At 43.0% G+C, this 21,485-nt stretch overlaps 1 protein-coding gene across 2 annotated transcripts; it reads left to right on the top strand.

Moving 5' to 3' along the window:
- On the top strand, positions 1–19,656 carry LOC124269658 (ceramide kinase-like). 2 transcript variants are annotated; one of them, XM_046704695.1, is made up of 12 exons: positions 1–386; positions 1,862–2,083; positions 2,625–2,747; positions 2,945–3,008; positions 3,420–3,562; positions 4,045–4,119; positions 4,440–4,586; positions 15,730–15,817; positions 16,004–16,026; positions 16,184–16,368; positions 16,545–16,708; positions 18,874–19,656. In XM_046704695.1, the coding sequence occupies exons 1-12, from the start codon at positions 239–241 to the stop codon at positions 18,920–18,922; spliced, it is 1,431 nt and encodes a 476-aa protein (XP_046560651.1). In that variant the 5' UTR covers positions 1–238; the 3' UTR covers positions 18,923–19,656. The 2 variants fall into 2 exon arrangements, with proteins under 2 accessions (XP_046560651.1, XP_046560652.1); XM_046704696.1 differs by having other exon boundaries at positions 234–322.
- The last annotated feature ends 1,829 nt before the right edge of the window (positions 19,657–21,485 follow it).

The following is a 21,485-nucleotide window of genomic DNA, read 5'->3' as shown; positions in this document are numbered from 1 at the left end:
CTAGGTGATTGGGGATAATCTTAAACATGTCTGTACATGATGCAACAAGCTTTTCAATACCAGCCGAGCTATTTATTTCCCATTCCGCTGGGTAGTGGAGTCACAAAATAGTGTATCATGTTGTACAAAACCCAAAACATAAAGGCCTCGTCCGGTGGCCTAGATAGTAGACCTGTTGCGCTGACTGACTGACTGACTGACGGGGCTGTGTAGAGCTACTCGGAAGTGAAGTGGAGCAATGGCTGACAGCTCGAAACCAGTCGCCAGTACTGCAGCCGACGACACTTGTCTAGCGGGAGACTTCACGTGCGCCGGAGATCTGGTGAGGCTGCAGGTTGACAACAGGAACATATGCTGGGTTACACAGACGAGGAGAGGAACCACTGGTGAATAGTAGCTCATAATCAGTTCATGTCGATCTCCTTCCTAGTCCTGTTTCCAGTGTGTGTTACCCGTCTATCGTTATGTATCAGCTTATGTGCAAGCTACACAATTCCTTGACTGCAGACATTGGGATATTTTGCTCATATTGGCGAGAGTTACTTCCCTTAGACCTCTTGCCCGAGAAACGTGTGAAAAATCTTTTACCGTACATCGTGTAATGGCCGACCGGACAAACGTTGCCGTATTAAATAGCATTCCAAAACACATTCCATTACGGAACAAAGTATTTTTCAAGACATACATACAATCAGTTTACACAAACATAATTTAACATGTAAAGCATGTTTAGAAAAGGAATAAAATAAATACAATGTGAAATGCATGCCTGTTATGTAATATATGTACCTGTTAGTATATCCATCTTCTTCGTCAGCGTTCAGACGTTAACGTCATTGTATCACGAAACTGAAACTGAAGAGCAGTCAAATATGTTCTGGAATAAAATGTGAAATACCTGCCTATATCAGATAAATTGAACATGATTTCCGAGTTGACAATGGACGAGATACGATTATATTTGATGTTTCACTGGTCTAAGAAAACATACACTGTGTTGGTAGTATCTGCGGACACGTCTGTTCATTGAGTGAGTGAGTGAGTTTAGCTTTACGCCGCACTCAGCAATATCCCAGCTATATGGCGGCGGTCTGTAAATAATCGGATCTGGACCAGACAATCCAGGGATCAACAGCATGACCATCGATCTACGCAATTGGGAACCGATGACACGTGTCAACACCAGTCAGCGAACCTGACCACCCGATCCCGTTAGTCGCCTCTGACGACAAACATGGGTTGCTGAAGATCAATTCTAACCCGGATCTTTTGGGCTCTGTTCATTGAGCATGGGTCAGTCTGACACACGTTTGGTCTTCTATAAGCGGTCATTAAATTGTCCGAAAAGACGTTTGACGACTAATCGAGGCTGTATGGCATATAAGGAAGTTTGGTCTGTACAACGAACTAGAGATGTAGGCCTTGTGTCGAGGCGGTCACGTGTTATGTAACTGTTTCCCGTAGTCTCTGTCTGGTTTTAACTGTGAGTCACCTGTTTGCCACTGTCGCACTCAGACTTGGGTTGTCACACAAGTGACAAAGTTCTGTTTTGTAATATTAGCTGATCAGTTGACGTGGGTAATAATCATGCATCGCTGCATATAAACTACTTTCATTTTCATGATGTTGTTACGTATAAAAAGGTAGTGAGTTTATGTTTTTATTAATGAGGAGAACAGGTATATCAGTTGTGTATAATTTCAGCTTGTTGTGACTGTTATGTCACTGGCGTTCACTATGGCCGGCAGCATCACATATATAATTATCTCCACAGAATCTCCAGTGTTTGTTAACACTAATAACTAATTAAAGCAACATTCTTTGTCGAGGCACCGTTGAGGTTTCATAATCTTTCCAACAGAATTAACTTTACCATGGCGTGACGTCATCGCAGCACACAGAGGGGCGCCTTCTTCCAAGGGCAAGGACACGAAGGACTCGCGGGAACTGGACTCCTTTACTGTCCACTATGTACATCGCCAGACGGACAACAGATGGCGCCACCGCCACAAGACCATGGAGGGCAAGAAACACACCCTGCAGGAGTGGGTGGACATCATAGGCAGCAGGATAGACATAACAGGTGGGACAACTGCAAATAACAATAATTAGATGACCCGTGAAGATCCGGGGTAGAATAGTTCTTCAGCAACCCATGTGCTTGCCATAAAAAGGCGACTATCTTGTCGTAAGAGGCGACTAACGGGATCGGGTGGTCAGTTTCGCTGACTTGGTTGACACATGTCATCGGTTCCCAATTGCGCAGATCGATGCTCATGCTGTTGATCACTGGATTGTCTGGTCCAGACTCGATTATTTACAGACCGCCGCCATATAGCTGGAATATTGCTGAGTGCGGCGTAAAACTAAACTCACTCACTCACTGTTAGTATATCTAGGTGTAACTGTAAATGGCGGTCTCTTCCTTGACAGCGTTCAGACGTTAACGTCATTGTATCACGAAACTGAAGCTGAAGAGCAGTCAAATAATGTTCTGGAAGTCACGGTATGAATTGAAGATAAGTGTATTTGATTAGTATCAAGTATGACTATTGTTCTACCTTTAGATGGGTATACATAGCGTGTCTCATCAACCCCGTTACACAGTGGAGCGTTTGTTGCAGATCGTCCCACGCGTCTTCTTGTAATAATCAACGCCATCGGGGGCAGAGGTCAAGGCCGCCACATCTACGAAACAAAAGTTGCTCCATTGTTTGAACTGGCTGACATACAGGCGGATGTTATTGGTAATTGAGACGCCTTACTTGTCCCAGTGTGCACTGGCTGATTACTGTGTCGTTCATAAAGATCAATTATATCTATCATTTGTTTGATATGAACCATGTGTTGTAAGAATGACGTGTTATTGTTTATACAGTGTAATAGGTATAGGGCTGTAATGTTGTCTTGTTCATATACTTATCAGTAAATTTTGTTTTTCAAGTGACACAGAGGTCGAGACACATAGGAGAGATTGGCCAAACGTATGACTTTTCCCAGGTGAACGGGTAGGTGTCCTCGCCACCCTTTCCATTCCCGGACTCGTTGACCATTGGACGAGGTCAGCAGTTGGTTTCCTACCAATAGCTCATGTTAGCTCGGTACCACATCTCAGCTACAAATATGTCCTCGTCTTTAAAGTCGTTTCTCATCAAAGTGGTCTTGAATAAGTGGGTATTGTTTTACGAGACAGGTAGCTATATTTCGGTAGTGGACGCCATGAATGTCCTCGAAACGTTGAACCGATATGGAGAATCGAGTGTTATGCGAGACGAGCCAACGCTATAGACAGTATGGGCTACCACGCCTTTTGTGTTGTTGGGTAATTGTGTTGCTGGTTAATTATGTTGTAATACGTGACACTCTCTATGTATTCTTTTTTCACTTGAGTAACTTCTGTGTATGTTGTTCCCCTGTAGCGTCATTGTTGCGGGAGGTGACGGTTCCTTCTATGAGATTATCAACACGCTAGTACCCAGGATGCAGGAGCACGACACTGACGCCAACAACCACACCGCTAAACTCTCCCCCGTGGAGATACCCATCGGGATACTGCCTACAGGTACACCAGAATCAGTACTTACACACCATGTGTTTCATGTGGGTCGAATAGTGACAGTATACTAGCAGAACACTTCCCAATAGGTCGAAGACGACCGTGCTCTATAGGCCTCACTTTTTTATGTGTTTGACATAGCCACCGAATTCTGAACATGGGTCGGTCGGTCGGGGAAAAACCAACAACTTAATAAAGACAAATTTATCCGAATAATGTTCTTGATTCTCATTTATTGTAATTCTTATTACAATTTCTCGCGTTCTTTGGACTTATGGCAGCGTCTGAATAAAACATTTTAGTTAGATGAACATTTTATATGACGAGGCAGTACGCTTTAGGTTCGAGTCGGCGGTGTTGGAATGAAAAAAAGAAGGGTTTTTTCTTTTTTAGGTGGGTGGGGGGTGGGTGGGTGTCGGCAATAAAATTAGGAGGGTCGGTTGGGCGAGGAGAATCACAAAAAATAAAAGTGCTGACTCAACTTTCAGGAACGGGAAATGAACTCTGTAAAAGAACGTACGGCTTCGTAGATGTGGAGACAGTCGCTCTTCACATTGTGCAAGGTGGGTGCGTTGTGCATTCGTCACGACAGACAATTATATAGCACGGTCGCAAACACAGGTGTGGGTGTATGACGTGGCATGACAGACTTTGTGTGAAATGTGACACATATTGTAGTGTGCACGTGTATGCCATATATTGTAACATGTCACACATATTGTAGTGTGTATGCCATATATTGTAACATGTGACACATATTGTAGTGTATATGCCATATATTATAATGGTTCACACACCAAAACATTGTGTAAATAACGAGTAAACAGCACTACTGAGGTGACATATAAAAGTAACGGTTGCTAAAAGGCGGTTTCTCTTACAGGCAGTACTGTATGGAAAGATTTGGCAAGTGTCCATGAGGAGGGTCGCCTGGTGGGTTTCGCCGGGGTCATGGTTGCCTATGGTTACTGGTGCCATTTCGTCAAAGATGCTGACCGAGCACGGTGGTTGAAAACCCTCCGATATCCAAGTGAGACATGGCCATAGCTGCAGAGGGCTACAGATGCAATGTGTCGGTTCTATACTGACATGAAAATACCAGGTGTACAGTGTACCACGTGTGTCTGATCTATACTGACAATACCAGGTGTACAGTATACCACGTGTGTCTGATCTATACTGACAATACCAGGTGTACAGTATACCACGTGTCTGATCTATACTGACAATACCAGGTGTACAGTATACCACGTGTCTGATCTAAAGTGACAATACCAGGTGTACAGTATACCACGTGTCTGATCTATAGTGACAATACCAGGTGTACAGTATACCACGTGTCTGATCTATACTGACAATACCAGGTGTTACCAGATGTACAGTATACCACGTATGATCTATACTGACAATACCAGGTGTACAGTATGCCGTGTGTCTGATCTATACTGACAATACCAGGTGTACAGTATACCATGTGTCTGATCTATACTGACAATACCAGGTGTACAGTATACCACGTGTCTGATCTATACTGACAATACCAGGTGTACAGTATACCACGTGTCTGATCTATAGTGACAATACCAGGTGTACAGTATACCACGTGTGATCTATAACTGATCAATACCAGATTGACAATACCAGGTGTACCAGGTATACCACGTGTGTCTGATCTATACTGACAATACCAGGTGTACAGGTATACCACGTGTGTCTGATCTATACTGACAATACCAGGTGTACAGTATACCACGTGTGTCTGATCTATACTGACAATACCAGGTGTACGGTATACCACGTGTATCTATAGTGACAATACCAGGTGTACAGTATACCACGTGTCTGATCTATAGTGACAATACCAGGTGTACAGTATACCACGTGTCTGATCTATACTGACAATACCAGGTGTACAGTATACCACGTGTGTCTGATCTATACTGACAATACCAGGTGTACAGTATACCACGTGTTGGTGTCTGATCTATACTGACAATACCAGGTCTATACGTGACAATCTATACTGACAGGTGTACAGTATGCCACGTGTGTCTGATCTATACTGACAATACCAGGTGTACAGTATACCACGTGTCTGATCTATACTGACAATACCAGGTGTACAGTATACCACGTGTCTGATCTATACTGACAATACCAGGTGTACAGTATACCACGTGTCTGATCTATACTGACAATACCAGGTGTACAGTATACCACGTGTGTCTGATCTATACTGACAATACCAGGTGTACAGTATACCACGTGTCTGATCTATACTGACAATACCAGGTGTACAGTATACCACGTGTCTGATCTATACTGACAATACCAGGTGTACAGTATACCACGTGTCTGATCTATACTGACAATACCAGGTGTACAGTATACCACGTGTCTGATCTATACTGACAATACCAGGTGTACAGTATACCACGTGTCTGATCTATACTGACAATACCAGGTGTACAGTATACCACGTGTCTGATCTATAGTGACAATACCAGGTGTACAGTATACCACGTGTGTCTGATCTATACTGACAATACCAGGTGTACAGTATACCACGTGTGTCTGATCTATACTGACAATACCAGGTGTACAGTATACCACGTGTGTCTGATCTATACTGACAATACCAGGTGTACAGTATACCACGTGTCTGATCTATAGTGACAATACCAGGTGTACAGTATACCACGTGTCTGATCTATACTGACAATACCAGGTGTACAGTATACCACGTGTCTGATCTATAGTGACAATACCAGGTGTACAGTATACCACGTGTCTGATCTATAGTGACAATACCAGGTGTACAGTATACCACGTGTCTCTGATCTATACTGACAATACCAGGTGTACAGTATACCACGTGTCTGATCTATACTGACAATACCAGGTGTACAGTATACCACGTGTGTCTGATCTATACTGACAATACCAGGTGTACAGTATACCACGTGTCTGATCTATACTGACAATACCAGGTGTACAGTATACCACGTGTCTGATCTATACTGACAATACCAGGTGTACAGTATACCACGTGTCTGATCTATACTGACAATACCAGGTGTACAGTATACCACGTGTCTGATCTATACTGACAGGTGTACAGTATACCACGTGTCTGATCTATAGTGACAATACCAGGTGTACAGTATACCACGTGTCTCGATCTATAGTGAACAATACCAGGTGTACGGTATACCGCGTGTGTCTGATCTATACTGACAATACCAGGTGTACAGTATACCACGTGTCTGATCTATACTGACAATACCAGGTGTACGGTATACCACGTGTCTGATCTATACTGACAATACCAGGTGTACAGTATGCGTGTGTGATCTATACTGACAATACCAGGTGTACAGTATACCACGTGTCTGATCTATACTGACAATACCAGGTGTACAGTATACCACGTGTCTGATCTATACTGACAATACCAGGTGTACAGTATACCACGTGTCTGATCTATACTGACAATACCAGGTGTACGGTATACCACGTGTCTGATCTATACTGACAATACCAGGTGTACGGTATACCACGTGTCTGATCTATAGTGACAATACCAGGTGTACAGTATACCACGTGTCTGATCTATAGTGACAATACCAGGTGTACAGTATACCGTGTGTCTGATCTATAGTGACAATACCAGGTGTACAGTATACCACGTGTCTGATCTATAGTGACAATACCAGGTGTACGGTATACCACGTGTCTGATCTATACTGACAATACCAGGTGTACGGTATACCACGTTGTCTGATCTATAGTGACAATACCAGGTGTACGGTATGCCACGTGTCTGATCTATACTGACAATACCAGGTGTACAGGTATACCATTATGTGTGATCTGATCTATACTGACAATACCAGGTGTACAGTATACCACGTGTCTGATCTATAGTGACAATACCAGGTGTACAGTATACCACGTGTGTCTGATCTATACTGACAATACCAGGTGTACAGTATACCACGTGTCTGATCTATACTGACAATACCAGGTGTACAGTATACCACGTGTGTCTGATCTATACTGACAATACCAGGTGTACAGTATACCACGTGTCTGATCTATAGTGACAATACCAGGTGTACAGTATACCACGTGTCTGATCTATACTGACAATACCAGGTGTACAGTATACCACGTGTCTGATCTAAAGTGACAATACCAGGTGTACAGTATACCACGTGTCTGATCTATACTGACAATACCAGGTGTACAGGTATACCACGTGTCTGATCTATACTGACAATACCAGGTGTACGGTATACCACGTGTCTGATCTATACTGACAATACCAGGTGTACAGTATACCACGTGTCTGATCTATACTGACAATACCAGGTGTACAGGTATACCGCGTGTCTGATCTATACTGACAATACCAGGTGTACGGTATACCACGTGTCTGATCTATACTGACAATACCAGGTGTACGGTATACCGCGTGTCTGATCTATACTGACAATACCAGGTGTACGGTATACCACGTGTCTGATCTATACTGACAATACCAGGTTGTACAGGTATACCACGTGTCTGATCTATACTGACAATACCAGGTGTACGGTATACCACGTGTCTGATCTATACTGACAATACCAGGTGTACAGTATGCCACGTGTCTGATCTATACTGACAATACCAGGTGTACGGTATACCACGTGTGTCTGATCTATACTGACAATACCAGGTGTACGGTATACCACGTGTGTCTGATCTATACTGACAATACCAGGTGTACAGTATACCACGTGTCTGATCTATACTGACAATACCAGGTGTACAGTATACCACGTGTCTGATCTATACTGACAATGCCAGGTGTACAGCATACCACGTGTCTGATCTATAGTGACAATACCAGGTGTACAGTATACCACGTGTCACGATCTATACTGACAATACCAGGTGTACAGTATACCACGTGTCTGATCTATACTGACAATACCAGGTGTACAGTATACCACGTGTCTGATCTATACTGACAATACCAGGTGTACAGTATACCGCGTGTCTGATCTATACTGACAATACCAGGTGTACAGTATACCACGTGTCTGATCTATAGTGACAATACCAGGTGTACGGTATACCACGTGTCTGATCTATACTGACAATACCAGGTGTACAGTATACCACGTGTCTGATCTATACTGACAATACCAGGTGTACGGTATACCACGTGTCTGATCTATACTGACAATACCAGGTGTACGGTATACCGTGTGTCTGATCTATACTGACAATACCAGGTGTACGGTATACCACGTGTCTGATCTATACTGACAATACCAGGTGTACGGTATGCCACGTGTCTGATCTATACTGACAATACCAGGTTGTACAGTATGCCACGTGTCTGATCTATAGTGACAATACCAGGTGTACGGTATGCCGTGTCTGATCTATACTGACAATACCAGGTGTACGGTATGCCGTGTGTGTCTGATCTATACTGACAATACCAGGTGTACAGTATACCACGTGTCTGATCTATACTGACAATACCAGGTGTACGGTATGCCACGTGTCTGATCTATACTGACAATACCAGGTGTACAGTATACCACGTGTGTCTGATCTATACTGACAATACCAGGTTGTACGGTATACCACGTGTCTGATCTATACTGACAATGCCAGGTGTACGGTATACCACGTGTCTGATCTATACTGACAATGCCAGGTGTACGGTATGCCACGTGTCTGATCTATACTGACAATACCAGGTGTACGGTATGCCACGTGTCTGATCTATACTGACAATACCAGGTGTACGGTATGCCACGTGTCTGATCTATACTGACAATACCAGGTGTACAGTATACCACGTGTCTGATCTATACTGACAATACCAGGTGTACGGTATACCACGTGTCTGATCTATACTGACAATACCAGGTGTACGGTATGCCACGTGTCTGATCTATACTGACAATACCAGGTGTACAGTATACCACGTGTGTCTGATCTATACTGACAATACCAGGTGTACAGTATACCACGTGTCTGATCTATACTGACAATACCAGGTGTACAGTATACCACGTGTCTGATCTATACTGACAATACCAGGTGTACAGTATACCACGTGTCTGATCTATACTGACAATACCAGGTGTACAGTATACCACGTGTCTGATCTATACTGACAATACCAGGTGTACAGTATACCACGTGTGTCTGATCTATACTGACAATACCAGGTGTACAGTATACCACGTGTCTGATCTATAGTGACAATACCAGGTGTACAGTATACCACGTGTCTGATCTATAGTGACAATACCAGGTGTACAGTATACCACGTGTCTGATCTATAGTGACAATACCAGGTGTACAGTATACCACGTGTCTGATCTATACTGACAATACCAGGTGTACAGTATACCACGTGTCTGATCTATACTGACAATACCAGGTGTACAGTATACCACGTGTGTCTGATCTATACTGACAATACCAGGTGTACAGTATACCACGTGTCTGATCTATACCGCGACAATACCAGGTGTACGGTATACCACGTGTCTGATCTATACTGACAATACCAGGTGTACAGGTATACCACGTGTCTCTGATCTATACTGACAATACCAGGTGTACGGTATATACCACGTGTGTCTGATCTATACTGACAATACCAGGTGTACGGTATGCCACGTGTCTGATCTATACTGACAATACCAGGTGTACAGTATACCACGTGTCTGATCTATACTGACAATACCAGGTGTACAGTATACCGTGTGTCTGATCTATACTGACAATACCAGGTGTACGGTATACCACGTGTCTCTGATCTATAGTGACAATACCAGGTGTACGGTATGCCACGTGTCTCTGATCTATACTGACAATACCAGGTGTACAGTATACCACGTGTCTGATCTATACTGACAATACCAGGTGTACACAGTATACCACGTGTCTGATCTATACTGACAATACCAGGTGTACAGTATACCGTGTGTCTGATCTATACTGACAATACCAGGTGTACAGTATACCACGTGTCTGATCTATACTGACAATACCAGGTGTACAGTATACCACGTGTCTGATCTATACTGACAATACCAGGTGTACAGTATACCACGTGTCTGATCTATACTGACAATACCAGGTGTACAGTATACCACGTGTCTGATCTATACTGACAATACCAGGTGTACAGTATACCACGTGTCTGATCTATACTGACAATACCAGGTGTACAGTATACCACGTGTGTCTGATCTATACTGACAATACCAGGTGTACAGTATACCACGTGTCTGATCTATACTGACAATACCAGGTGTACAGTATACCACGTGTCTGATCTATACTGACAATACCAGGTGTACAGTATACCACGTCTGATCTATACTGACAATACCAGGTGTACGGTATACCACGTGTGTCTGATCTATACTGACAATACCAGGTGTACAGGTATACCACGTGTCTGATCTATACTGACAATACCAGGTGTACAGTATACCACGTGTCTGATCTATACTGACAATACCAGGTGTACAGTATACCACGTGTCTGATCTATACTGACAATACCAGGTGTACGGTATGCCACGTGTCTGATCTATGCTGACAATACCAGGTGTACAGTATACCACGTGTCTGATCTATACTGACAATACCAGGTGTACAGTATACCACGTGTCTGATCTATACTGACAATACCAGGTGTACAGTATACCACGTGTCTGATCTATACTGACAATACCAGGTGTACAGTATACCACGTGTCTGATCTATACTGACAATACCAGGTGTACAGTATACCACGTGTGTCTGATCTATACTGACAATACCAGGTGTACAGTATACCACGTGTGTCTGATCTATACTGACAATACCAGGTGTACAGTATACCGTGTGTCTGATCTATACCACAATACCAGGTGTACAGTATGCCACGTGTCTGATCTATACTGACAATACCAGGTGTACAGTATACCACGTGTCTGATCTATACTGACAATACCAGGTGTACAGTATACCACGTGTCTGATCTATACTGACAATACCAGGTGTACAGTATACCACGTGTCTGATCTATACTGACAATACCAGGTGTACAGTATACCACGTGTCTGATCTATACTGACAATACCAGGTGTACAGTATACCACGTGTCTGATCTATACTGACAATACCAGGTGTACAGTATACCACGTGTCTGATCTATAGTGACAATACCAGGTGTACAGTATACCACGTGTCTGATCTATACTGACAATACCAGGTGTACAGTATACCACGTGTCTGATCTATACTGACAATACCAGGTGTACAGTATACCACGTGTCTGATCTATACTGACAATACCAGGTGTACAGTATACCGTGTGTCTGATCTATACTGACAATACCAGGTGTACAGTATACCACGTGTCTGATCTATACTGACAATACCAGGTGTACAGTATACCACGTGTCTGATCTATACTGACAATACCAGGTGTACAGTATACCACGTGTCTGATCTATACTGACAATACCAGGTGTACAGTATACCACGTGTCTGATCTATACTGACAATACCAGGTGTACAGTATACCACGTGTGTCTGATCTATACTGACAATACCAGGTGTACAGTATACCACGTGTCTGATCTATACTGACAATACCAGGTGTACAGTATACCACGTGTCTGATCTATACTGACAATACCAGGTGTACAGTATACCACGTGTCTGATCTATACTGACAATACCAGGTGTACAGTATACCACGTGTCTGATCTATACTGACAATACCAGGTGTACAGTATACCACGTGTCTGATCTATACTGACAATACCAGGTGTACAGTATACCACGTGTCTGATCTATACTGACAATACCAGGTGTACAGTATACCACGTGTCTGATCTATACTGACAATACCAGGTGTACAGTATACCACGTGTCTGATCTATACTGACAATACCAGGTGTGTACAGTATACCACGTGTCTGATCTATACTGACAATACCAGGTGTACAGTATACCACGTGTCTGATCTATACTGACAATACCAGGTGTACAGTATACCACGTGTGTCTGATCTATACTGACAATACCAGGTGTACAGTATACCACGTGTCTGATCTATACTGACAATACCAGGTGTACAGTATACCACGTGTCTGATCTATACTGACAATACCAGGTGTACAGTATACCACGTGTCTGATCTATACTGACAATACCAGGTGTACAGTATACCACGTGTGTCTGATCTATACTGACAATACCAGGTGTACAGTATACCACGTGTGTCTGATCTATACTGACAATACCAGGTGTACAGTATACCACGTGTCTGATCTATACTGACAATACCAGGTGTACAGTATACCACGTGTCTGATCTATACTGACAATACCAGGTGTACAGTATACCACGTGTCTGATCTATACTGACAATACCAGGTGTACAGTATACCACGTGTGTCTGATCTATACTGACAATACCAGGTGTACAGTATACCACGTGTCTGATCTATACTGACAATACCAGGTGTACAGTATACCACGTGTCTGATCTATACTGACAATACCAGGTGTACAGTATACCACGTGTCTGATCTATACTGACAATACCAGGTGTACAGTACGGTATACCACGTGTCTGATCTATACTGACAATACCAGGTGTACAGTATACCACGTGTCTGATCTATACTGACAATACCAGGTGTACAGTATACCACGTGTCTGATCTATACTGACAATACCAGGTGTACAGTATACCACGTGTCTGATCTATACTGACAATACCAGGTGTACAGTATACCACGTGTCTGATCTATACTGACAATACCAGGTGTACAGTATACCACGTGTCTGATCTATACTGACAATACCAGGTGTACAGTATACCACGTGTCTGATCTATACTGACAATACCAGGTGTACAGTATACCACGTGTCTGATCTATACTGACAATACCAGGTGTACAGTATACCACGTGTCTGATCTATACTGACAATACCAGGTGTACAGTATACCACGTGTCTGATCTATACTGACAATACCAGGTGTACAGTATACCACGTGTCTGATCTATACTGACAATACCAGGTGTACAGTATACCACGTGTCTGATCTATACTGACAATACCAGGTGTACAGTATACCACGTGTCTGATCTATACTGACAATACCAGGTGTACAGTATACCACGTGTCTGATCTATACTGACAATACCAGGTGTACAGTATACCACGTGTCTGATCTATACTGACAATACCAGGTGTACAGTATACCACGTGTCTGATCTATACTGACAATACCAGGTGTACAGTATACCACGTGTCTGATCTATACTGACAATACCAGGTGTACAGTATACCACGTGTCTGATCTATACTGACAATACCAGGTGTACAGTATACCACGTGTCTGATCTATACTGACAATACCAGGTGTACAGTATACCACGTGTCTGATCTATACTGACAATACCAGGTGTACAGTATACCACGTGTCTGGATCTATACTGACAATACCAGGTGTACAGTATACCACGTGTCTGATCTATACTGACAATACCAGGTGTACAGTATACCACGTGTCTGATCTATACTGACAATACCAGGTGTACAGTATACCACGTGTGTCTGATCTATACTGACAATACCAGGTGTACAGTATACCACGTGTGTCTGATCTATACTGACAATACCAGGTGTACAGTATACCACGTGTGTCTGATCTATACTGACAATACCAGGTGTACAGTATACCACGTGTGTCTGATCTATACTGACAATACCAGGTGTACAGTATACCACGTGTCTGATCTATACTGACAATACCAGGTGTACAGTATACCACGTGTCTGATCTATACTGACAATACCAGGTGTACAGTATACCACGTGTCTGATCTATACTGACAATACCAGGTGTACAGTATACCACGTGTCTGATCTGTCTGATCTATACCACGTGACAATACCAGGTGTACAGTATACCACGTGTCTGATCTATACCAATACGGTGTCTGATCTATACTGACAATACCAGGTGTACAGTATACCACGTGTCTGATCTATACTGACAATACCAGGTGTACAGTATACCACGTGTCTGATCTATACTGACAATACCAGGTGTACAGTATACCACGTGTCTGATCTATACTGACAATACCAGGTGTACAGTATACCACGTGTCTGATCTATACTGACAATACCAGGTGTACAGTATACCACGTGTGTCTGATCTATACTGACAATACCAGGTGTACATACTGTATACCACGTACAGTATACCACGTGTCTGATCTATACTGACAATACCAGGTGTACAGTATACCACGTGTCTGATCTATACTGACAATACCAGGTGTACAGTATACCACGTGTCTGATCTATACTGACAATACCAGGTGTACAGTATACCACGTGTCTGATCTATACTGACAATACCAGGTGTACAGTATACCACGTGTCTGATCTATACTGACAATACCAGGTGTACAGTATACCACGTGTGTCTGATCTATACTGACAATACCAGGTGTACAGTATACCACGTGTGTCTGATCTATACTGACAATACCAGGTGTACAGTATACCACGTGTGTCTGATCTATACTGACAATACCAGGTGTACAGTTTACCACGTGTGTCTGATCTATACTGACAATACCAGGTGTACAGTATACCACGTGTGTCTGATCTATACTGACAATACCAGGTGTACAGTATACCACGTGTGTCTGATCTATACTGACAATACCAGGTGTACAGTATACCACGTGTGTCTGATCTATACTGACAATACCAGGTGTACAGTTTACCACGTGTGTCTGATCTATACTGACAATACCAGGTGTACAGTATACCACGTGTGTCTGATCTATACTGACAATACCAGGTGTACAGTGTACCACGTGTCTGATCTATACTGACAATACCAGGTGTACAGTATACCACGTGTCTGGTCTATACTGACAATACCAGGTGTACAGTATACCACGTGTGTCTGATCTATACTGACAATACCAGGTGTACAGTGTACCACGTGTCTGATCTATACTGACAATACCAGGTGTACAGTATACCACGTGTGATCCTACTGAAATGCTGGATGCTGGATGGTGTACTGTACACATGTCGGTAAAAGTGGTGTTATGTTTCAGTTGGTGTATTATCCAGCTTCTTAAAAAAGAAGAGAGAGTTTGATGCCGAGATTGAATATGTCCTCAACGATAGCACCAACACTGAGAGGTATTCGATTTACTCATGTTTGCTTTGTTATTACTTTGTGTAAATTGGGTTGAAATACGAAGGGAATGTTTATGATTAAAAGGCCTTTGCTTGACTGCTCGTCACAATTTGTTTCTTTCCTGTCGTACTGTAGGTCTTTCTGTATCAGAGTACATAGCTCTCAATGATTTCCATGTATACTTTCAGCGAGGCACCAACACCCCGCAGAGGTAGGTGTATCAGAAACATGTGTATATATAATTTTCCACTTTGTGGTATTTTATAATTGTAACGCAAGAGCAGTGTCGGCACTTCCATGGTTAAATTCCTGAAGGTTATATCATCATGTACATGCTCGAGTAAGCCTCATAAATATTTACTTTTCAGATTGCGTACAGATTCAAGGTCGCTTCACCGATGTGAACTGTGTTCTGTCACGCTTGAATACAGACGGTAACGGGGCAAAGGCTCTGTACAACCCCGGTGGCATGACGTTAGTGACGGAAACCGTGTCTGGAAACATCCAGTTTATGAAGTTCCTGTTAAAGCTCAGCACCATGCAGAAAGACAGTGTAAGAGAATAGGCTGGTAACCTAGATGTGGTGCAGGCACTCACACATGCACGACACTGAGACCTATCGAACACTGATATGTGAAAAAACCAGATACACCAGATCAAGTGTATGTATTCTAGCATATCAGATTTGACCTGCCCATATCTATTCTTAAACTGCTGTCGTATTTTCAGTATAATCAAGACTTCATCAGTATGTATGACGTCACGTCGTATAAAGTGAAGGTCGCAGACACAGAGAACAATGGCGGCACATCCGGTAATGGCGAGGACAAGGCACACCTCATCCTCCTGGATGGTGAGATCAGATGTCTCGACACCCTGGAGCTAGAAGTCAAGTATGTTAAACATAAACTCGGTTTATTTACTTGTAGTGACACCTTCAGGTGATGAGACAACAGAAAAGAGACGAGTAACATATTCCATTCTTTTCAATAAACTATGTATGTAAACATGTGTCTAAATTGATTTACGCATATGTGCTCTTTCATACATCTATGTGTTCCGTTCAGATGTTACTAGGCCAGTCGTCCGTCTACATATGTTTGCTTCAAAGCGAAAACGATATTGTATTTTATTTGTAAATAGAATTGCCTTACAGAAAGAGATGAACGGTGTTATACCTATTCAATACTAAATATATCAAAGGTGATTTGGCCAGGCTGATCAACTTACCAAGACATATATTGATAAATTCGTTTACCTAACTAGCCAATTATATCCGCGATAGGCTATCAAACTCAAGGTGGCCCGACACAGACTTGAAATGATTATGGACTTGTGTTCATGTATTGACCCAGTCGTAGAATACTTGAGGTTGGCCTCTGCATTTAGACCATTTTCATTCTGTAAAGGTGGTACGGCACAACACCTTTGTGTTCAGATGCAATACAATAGGCAAAGGTGAGCACCAGTCTGATACACCCCGTCCTTTGTGTGCCGCACAATCTCGTTATGTTAAGTCTGATATACCCCGTCCTCTGTGTGCCGCACAGTCTCGTTATGTTCAGTCTGATATACCCCGTCCTTTGTGTGCCGCACAATCTCGTTATGTTCAGTCTGATATACCCCGTCCTTTGTGTGCCGCACAATCTCGTTATGTTCAGTCTGATATACCCCGTCCTTTGTGTGCCGCACAATCTCGTTATGTTCAGTCTGATATACCCCGTCCTTTGTGTGCCGCACAATCTCGTTATGTTCAGTCTGATATACCCCGTCCTCTGTGTGCCGCACAGTCTCGTTATGTTCAGTCTGATATACCCCGTCCTCTGTGTGCCGCACAGTCTCGTTATGTTCAGTCTGATATACCCCGTCCTCTGTGTGCCGCACAGTCTCGTTATGTTCAGTCTGATATACCCCGTCCTCTGTGTGCCGCACAGTCTCGTTATGTTCAGTCTGATATACCCCGTCCTCTGTGTGCCGCACAGTCTCGTTATGTTCAGTCTGATATACCCTGTCCTTTGTGTGCCGCACAGTCTCGTTATGTTCAGTCTGATATACCCCGTCCTCTGTGTGCCGCACAGTCTCGTTATGTTCAGTCTGATATACCCCGTCCTCTGTGTGCCGCACAGTCTCGTTATGTTCAGTCTGATATACCCCGTCCTTTGTGTGCCGCACAGTCTCGTTATGTTCAGTCTGATATACCCTGTCCTTTGTGTGCTGCACAGTCTCGTTATGTTCAGTCTGATATACCCTGTCCTTCTGTGTGCCGCACAGTCTCGTTATGTTCAGTCTGATATACCCCGTCCTCTGTGTGCCGCACAGTCTCGTTATGTTCAGTCTGATATACCCCGTCCTTTGTGTGCCGCACAGTCTCGTTATGTTCAGTCTGATATACCCTGTCCTTTGTGTTCTGCAGTCTCGTTATGTTCAGTCTGATATACCCTGTCCTTTGTGTTCCGCAGTCTCGTTATGTTCAGTCTGATATACCCCGTCCTTTGTGTGCCGCAGTCTCGTTATGTTCAGTCTGATATACCCCGTCCTTTGTGTGCCGCAGTCTCGTTATGTTCAGTCTGATATACCCCGTCCTTTGTGTGCCGCACAGTCTCGTTATGTTCAGTCTGATATACCCCGCCCTCTGTGTGCCGCAGTCTCGTTATGTTCAGTCTGATATACCCCGCCCTCTGTGTGCCGCAGTCTCGTTATGTTCAGTCTGATATACCCCGTCCTCTGTGTGCCGCAGTCTCGTTATGTTCAGGCTGATATACCCCGTCCTTTGTGTGCCGCAGTCTCGTTATGTTCAGGCTGATATACCCCGCCCTCTGTGTGCCGCAGTCTCGTTATGTTCAGGCTGATATACCCCGCCCTCTGTGTGCCGCAGTCTCGTTATGTTCAGGCTGATATACCCTGTCCTTTGTGTGCCGCACAGTCTCGTTATGTTCAGTCTGATATACCCCGTCCTTTGTGTGCCGCACAGTCTCGTTATGTTCATCTAGACTGCATACCAACCGCTCCACGTGCGAATGGGAGACCAAACTTTCATCATGAATTTGTCTTTTTCCAGACATCAACCAAACACCTGGAAACTGTTCTTTAGCCCAGCCACGGTGTAGCACAGATGGGAGTTGATCAGGAAAGCTGAGGTGGCGTGCTAGCGGGCGGAGTACTGGTGTAACACGTCGAGGACTACTCAGTGTGTAAATTCAGTCACTTTGTAACACGTCTGAAAATATCTCTGCTCCACAATAAAACCTGCCTGAAAATATCACTGATTATTTTGACAGATTGACAAATTCCACTGGTTGGTATAAACGAATTGCAAGATGTGTCTCTGTTCACAAAAGCGCAAAGCAAAAAGGATAGATAAAAGGTACAACAATACAATCGTGTACAGTTACAGTTGGTTGGTAGTGCTACTAATATCTCTATGTCTGATAGAGTTCGCTGGTAGTGCTACTAATATCTCTGTCTTGTACCACTAGCTGGTTGTGCTTCAAATATGCCCATTTTGATTATTGTCACCTAAAGAAAATGTTTAACGTTTAACGTGTTTTGGCAATCGTGACAATTTATCTGATTGCTTTTGCAGATTAAAAACTATGAAATATCCAGAGTTGTGGGATCAGCAGTACTATATGAATTGTGCCCCCATGTCCGTTTACTTACCTCACCTGGTATTTGTTACCTGGGAGGTATAGTGTTTTAACCACTCTTTGTCACAACACTCAGATCATGCCACGATGTCCGTCTGATACGTAAGATTCTGAGGTATGACATCCGGGTATATATTGATCTTCATACTTTTGTAAAATGTTCATAGATGATACACATAAATGAATTGTCAATATTTCACGGTCTTGTGTTATGTCAAGAGGACAAGGCTGCCGTCCTTATCTCCAAATGATTGCTGGACTGACAGTCGTCAGATCTCCATGGGATACTCAGTCAGACATTCTTGTATATGTGTTTCAGGGGTTGGTAAAACTGTACCCAGTACAGCACCTTTGTCTGACTGTAACAAGTAAGGAGTATATACTGAACATCCTCATATAATGGGGGCGGTGGGGTAGCTTAGTGGTTAAAGCGTTGGCTCGTCACGCCATAGATCCGGGTTCGAATCCCCACATGGGTACAATGTGTGAAGCCCATTTCTGGTGTCCCCCGCCGTGATGTTGCTGGAATATTGCTAAAAGCGGCGTAAAACCAAACTCAGTCCTCAGTCAGCCCTCATATAATGATACGTATGACGTAATACCCTCGACAAGGTAGTAAAGGTGGATGATGATGGAAGAATCGTGTGGTCAGCAAATGTTAAACATTTCTACATGCATTTTGGTGGTATTGCCGATGTATAATGATTTAAAGGATAATTCAACATATTGCATGATCTAAAGTATAACGAACTGTGACACACAAGTTGTGTAGGGTGTTCCGTATATCGAGATGTGACACACAGGTTGTGGATGGTGTTCCGTATGTCGAGATGTGACACACAAGTAGTGGAGGGTGTTCCGTATGTCGAGATGTGACACACAGGTTGTGGAGGGTGTTCCGTATATCGAGATGTGACACACAGGTTGTGGAGGGTGTTCCGTATGTCGAGATGTAACACACAAGTTGTGGAGGGTGTTCCGTATATCGAGATGTGACACACAAGTTGTGGAGGGGACACACAAGTTGTGGAGGGAGTTCCGTATATCGAGATGTATGTCTTCAACATAACGCATTATTACCCATATGGTGAAACATAACCAGTGTCGTATATATCATATGTGCACATTTCCCTTTTGCCTAGCAACCATTTCGTCGTCTGTGACGGCATTCAACTTGTTTACACTTGCTTACCGTGCTTACGAAATTTCACTCTCGTTTTGTATAAGTCGTGTGACACACTTGCTCGTGTAGTAATCTCTCTATATGACACACACTTTGCGGAGGGTCTTCATTATTATGCAATATGACACACAAATTGTGGAGGATGTTCAATATAACGAAATGTGACACAAGTCTCGTGAGAGGTGAGGTGAGTGTTGTCATTGCAGAATCCCGAGTTGTGACATTAACTGACTGACAAGAGAGAGGTTTGTTACCGGTCGCCACGAAAGGCAATTTATCATGGAGACAGTTAAAGATAGTTGTGTCATGTTTGTGAGAATATTCAGGAAATACCAAACTATCAGAAACTGGACTTGTTCGACATATCCGAGATTGGATTGTTTTGTATCATCATAATGTAAATGCGAGTAATATTTGTACAGGTAAAGATCCTTAAAAAAGCTGTAAATGAAAAAATAATGTCATAAATAATGTAATAGATGAAACTTGGCAAAAAATTAGTGAAGGCTATAAATAAAACGTTTTATGCAAGGAGTTCAATGTAAAAACCTATAGCACGTTACTTGGAAATATTTAACGGTTACTGCAAGGTGTTCATTGTATGTACACAAGACATCCACAAATAGTGTAGGTGTTCAATATAACGACACAAGACACACACAAGTAGTGTAGGTGTTCAATATAACGACACAAGACACACACAAGTAGTGTAGGTGTTCAATATAACGACACAAGACACCCACAAGTAGTGTAGGTGTTCAATATAACGACACAAGACACACACAAGTAGTGTAGGTGTTCAATATAACGACACAACACACACAGAGGTAGTGCGGGTGT

The sequence above is a fragment of the Haliotis rubra genome, unplaced genomic scaffold (genome assembly GCF_003918875.1).
Source record: "Haliotis rubra isolate DU_JTF1 unplaced genomic scaffold, ASM391887v1 Scf1460, whole genome shotgun sequence".
NCBI classification, from domain to species: Eukaryota; Metazoa; Mollusca; class Gastropoda; order Lepetellida; family Haliotidae; genus Haliotis; species Haliotis rubra.
Note: the sequence above shows the minus strand (reverse complement) of the source record. Positions and strands in the feature narration are given on the sequence as shown.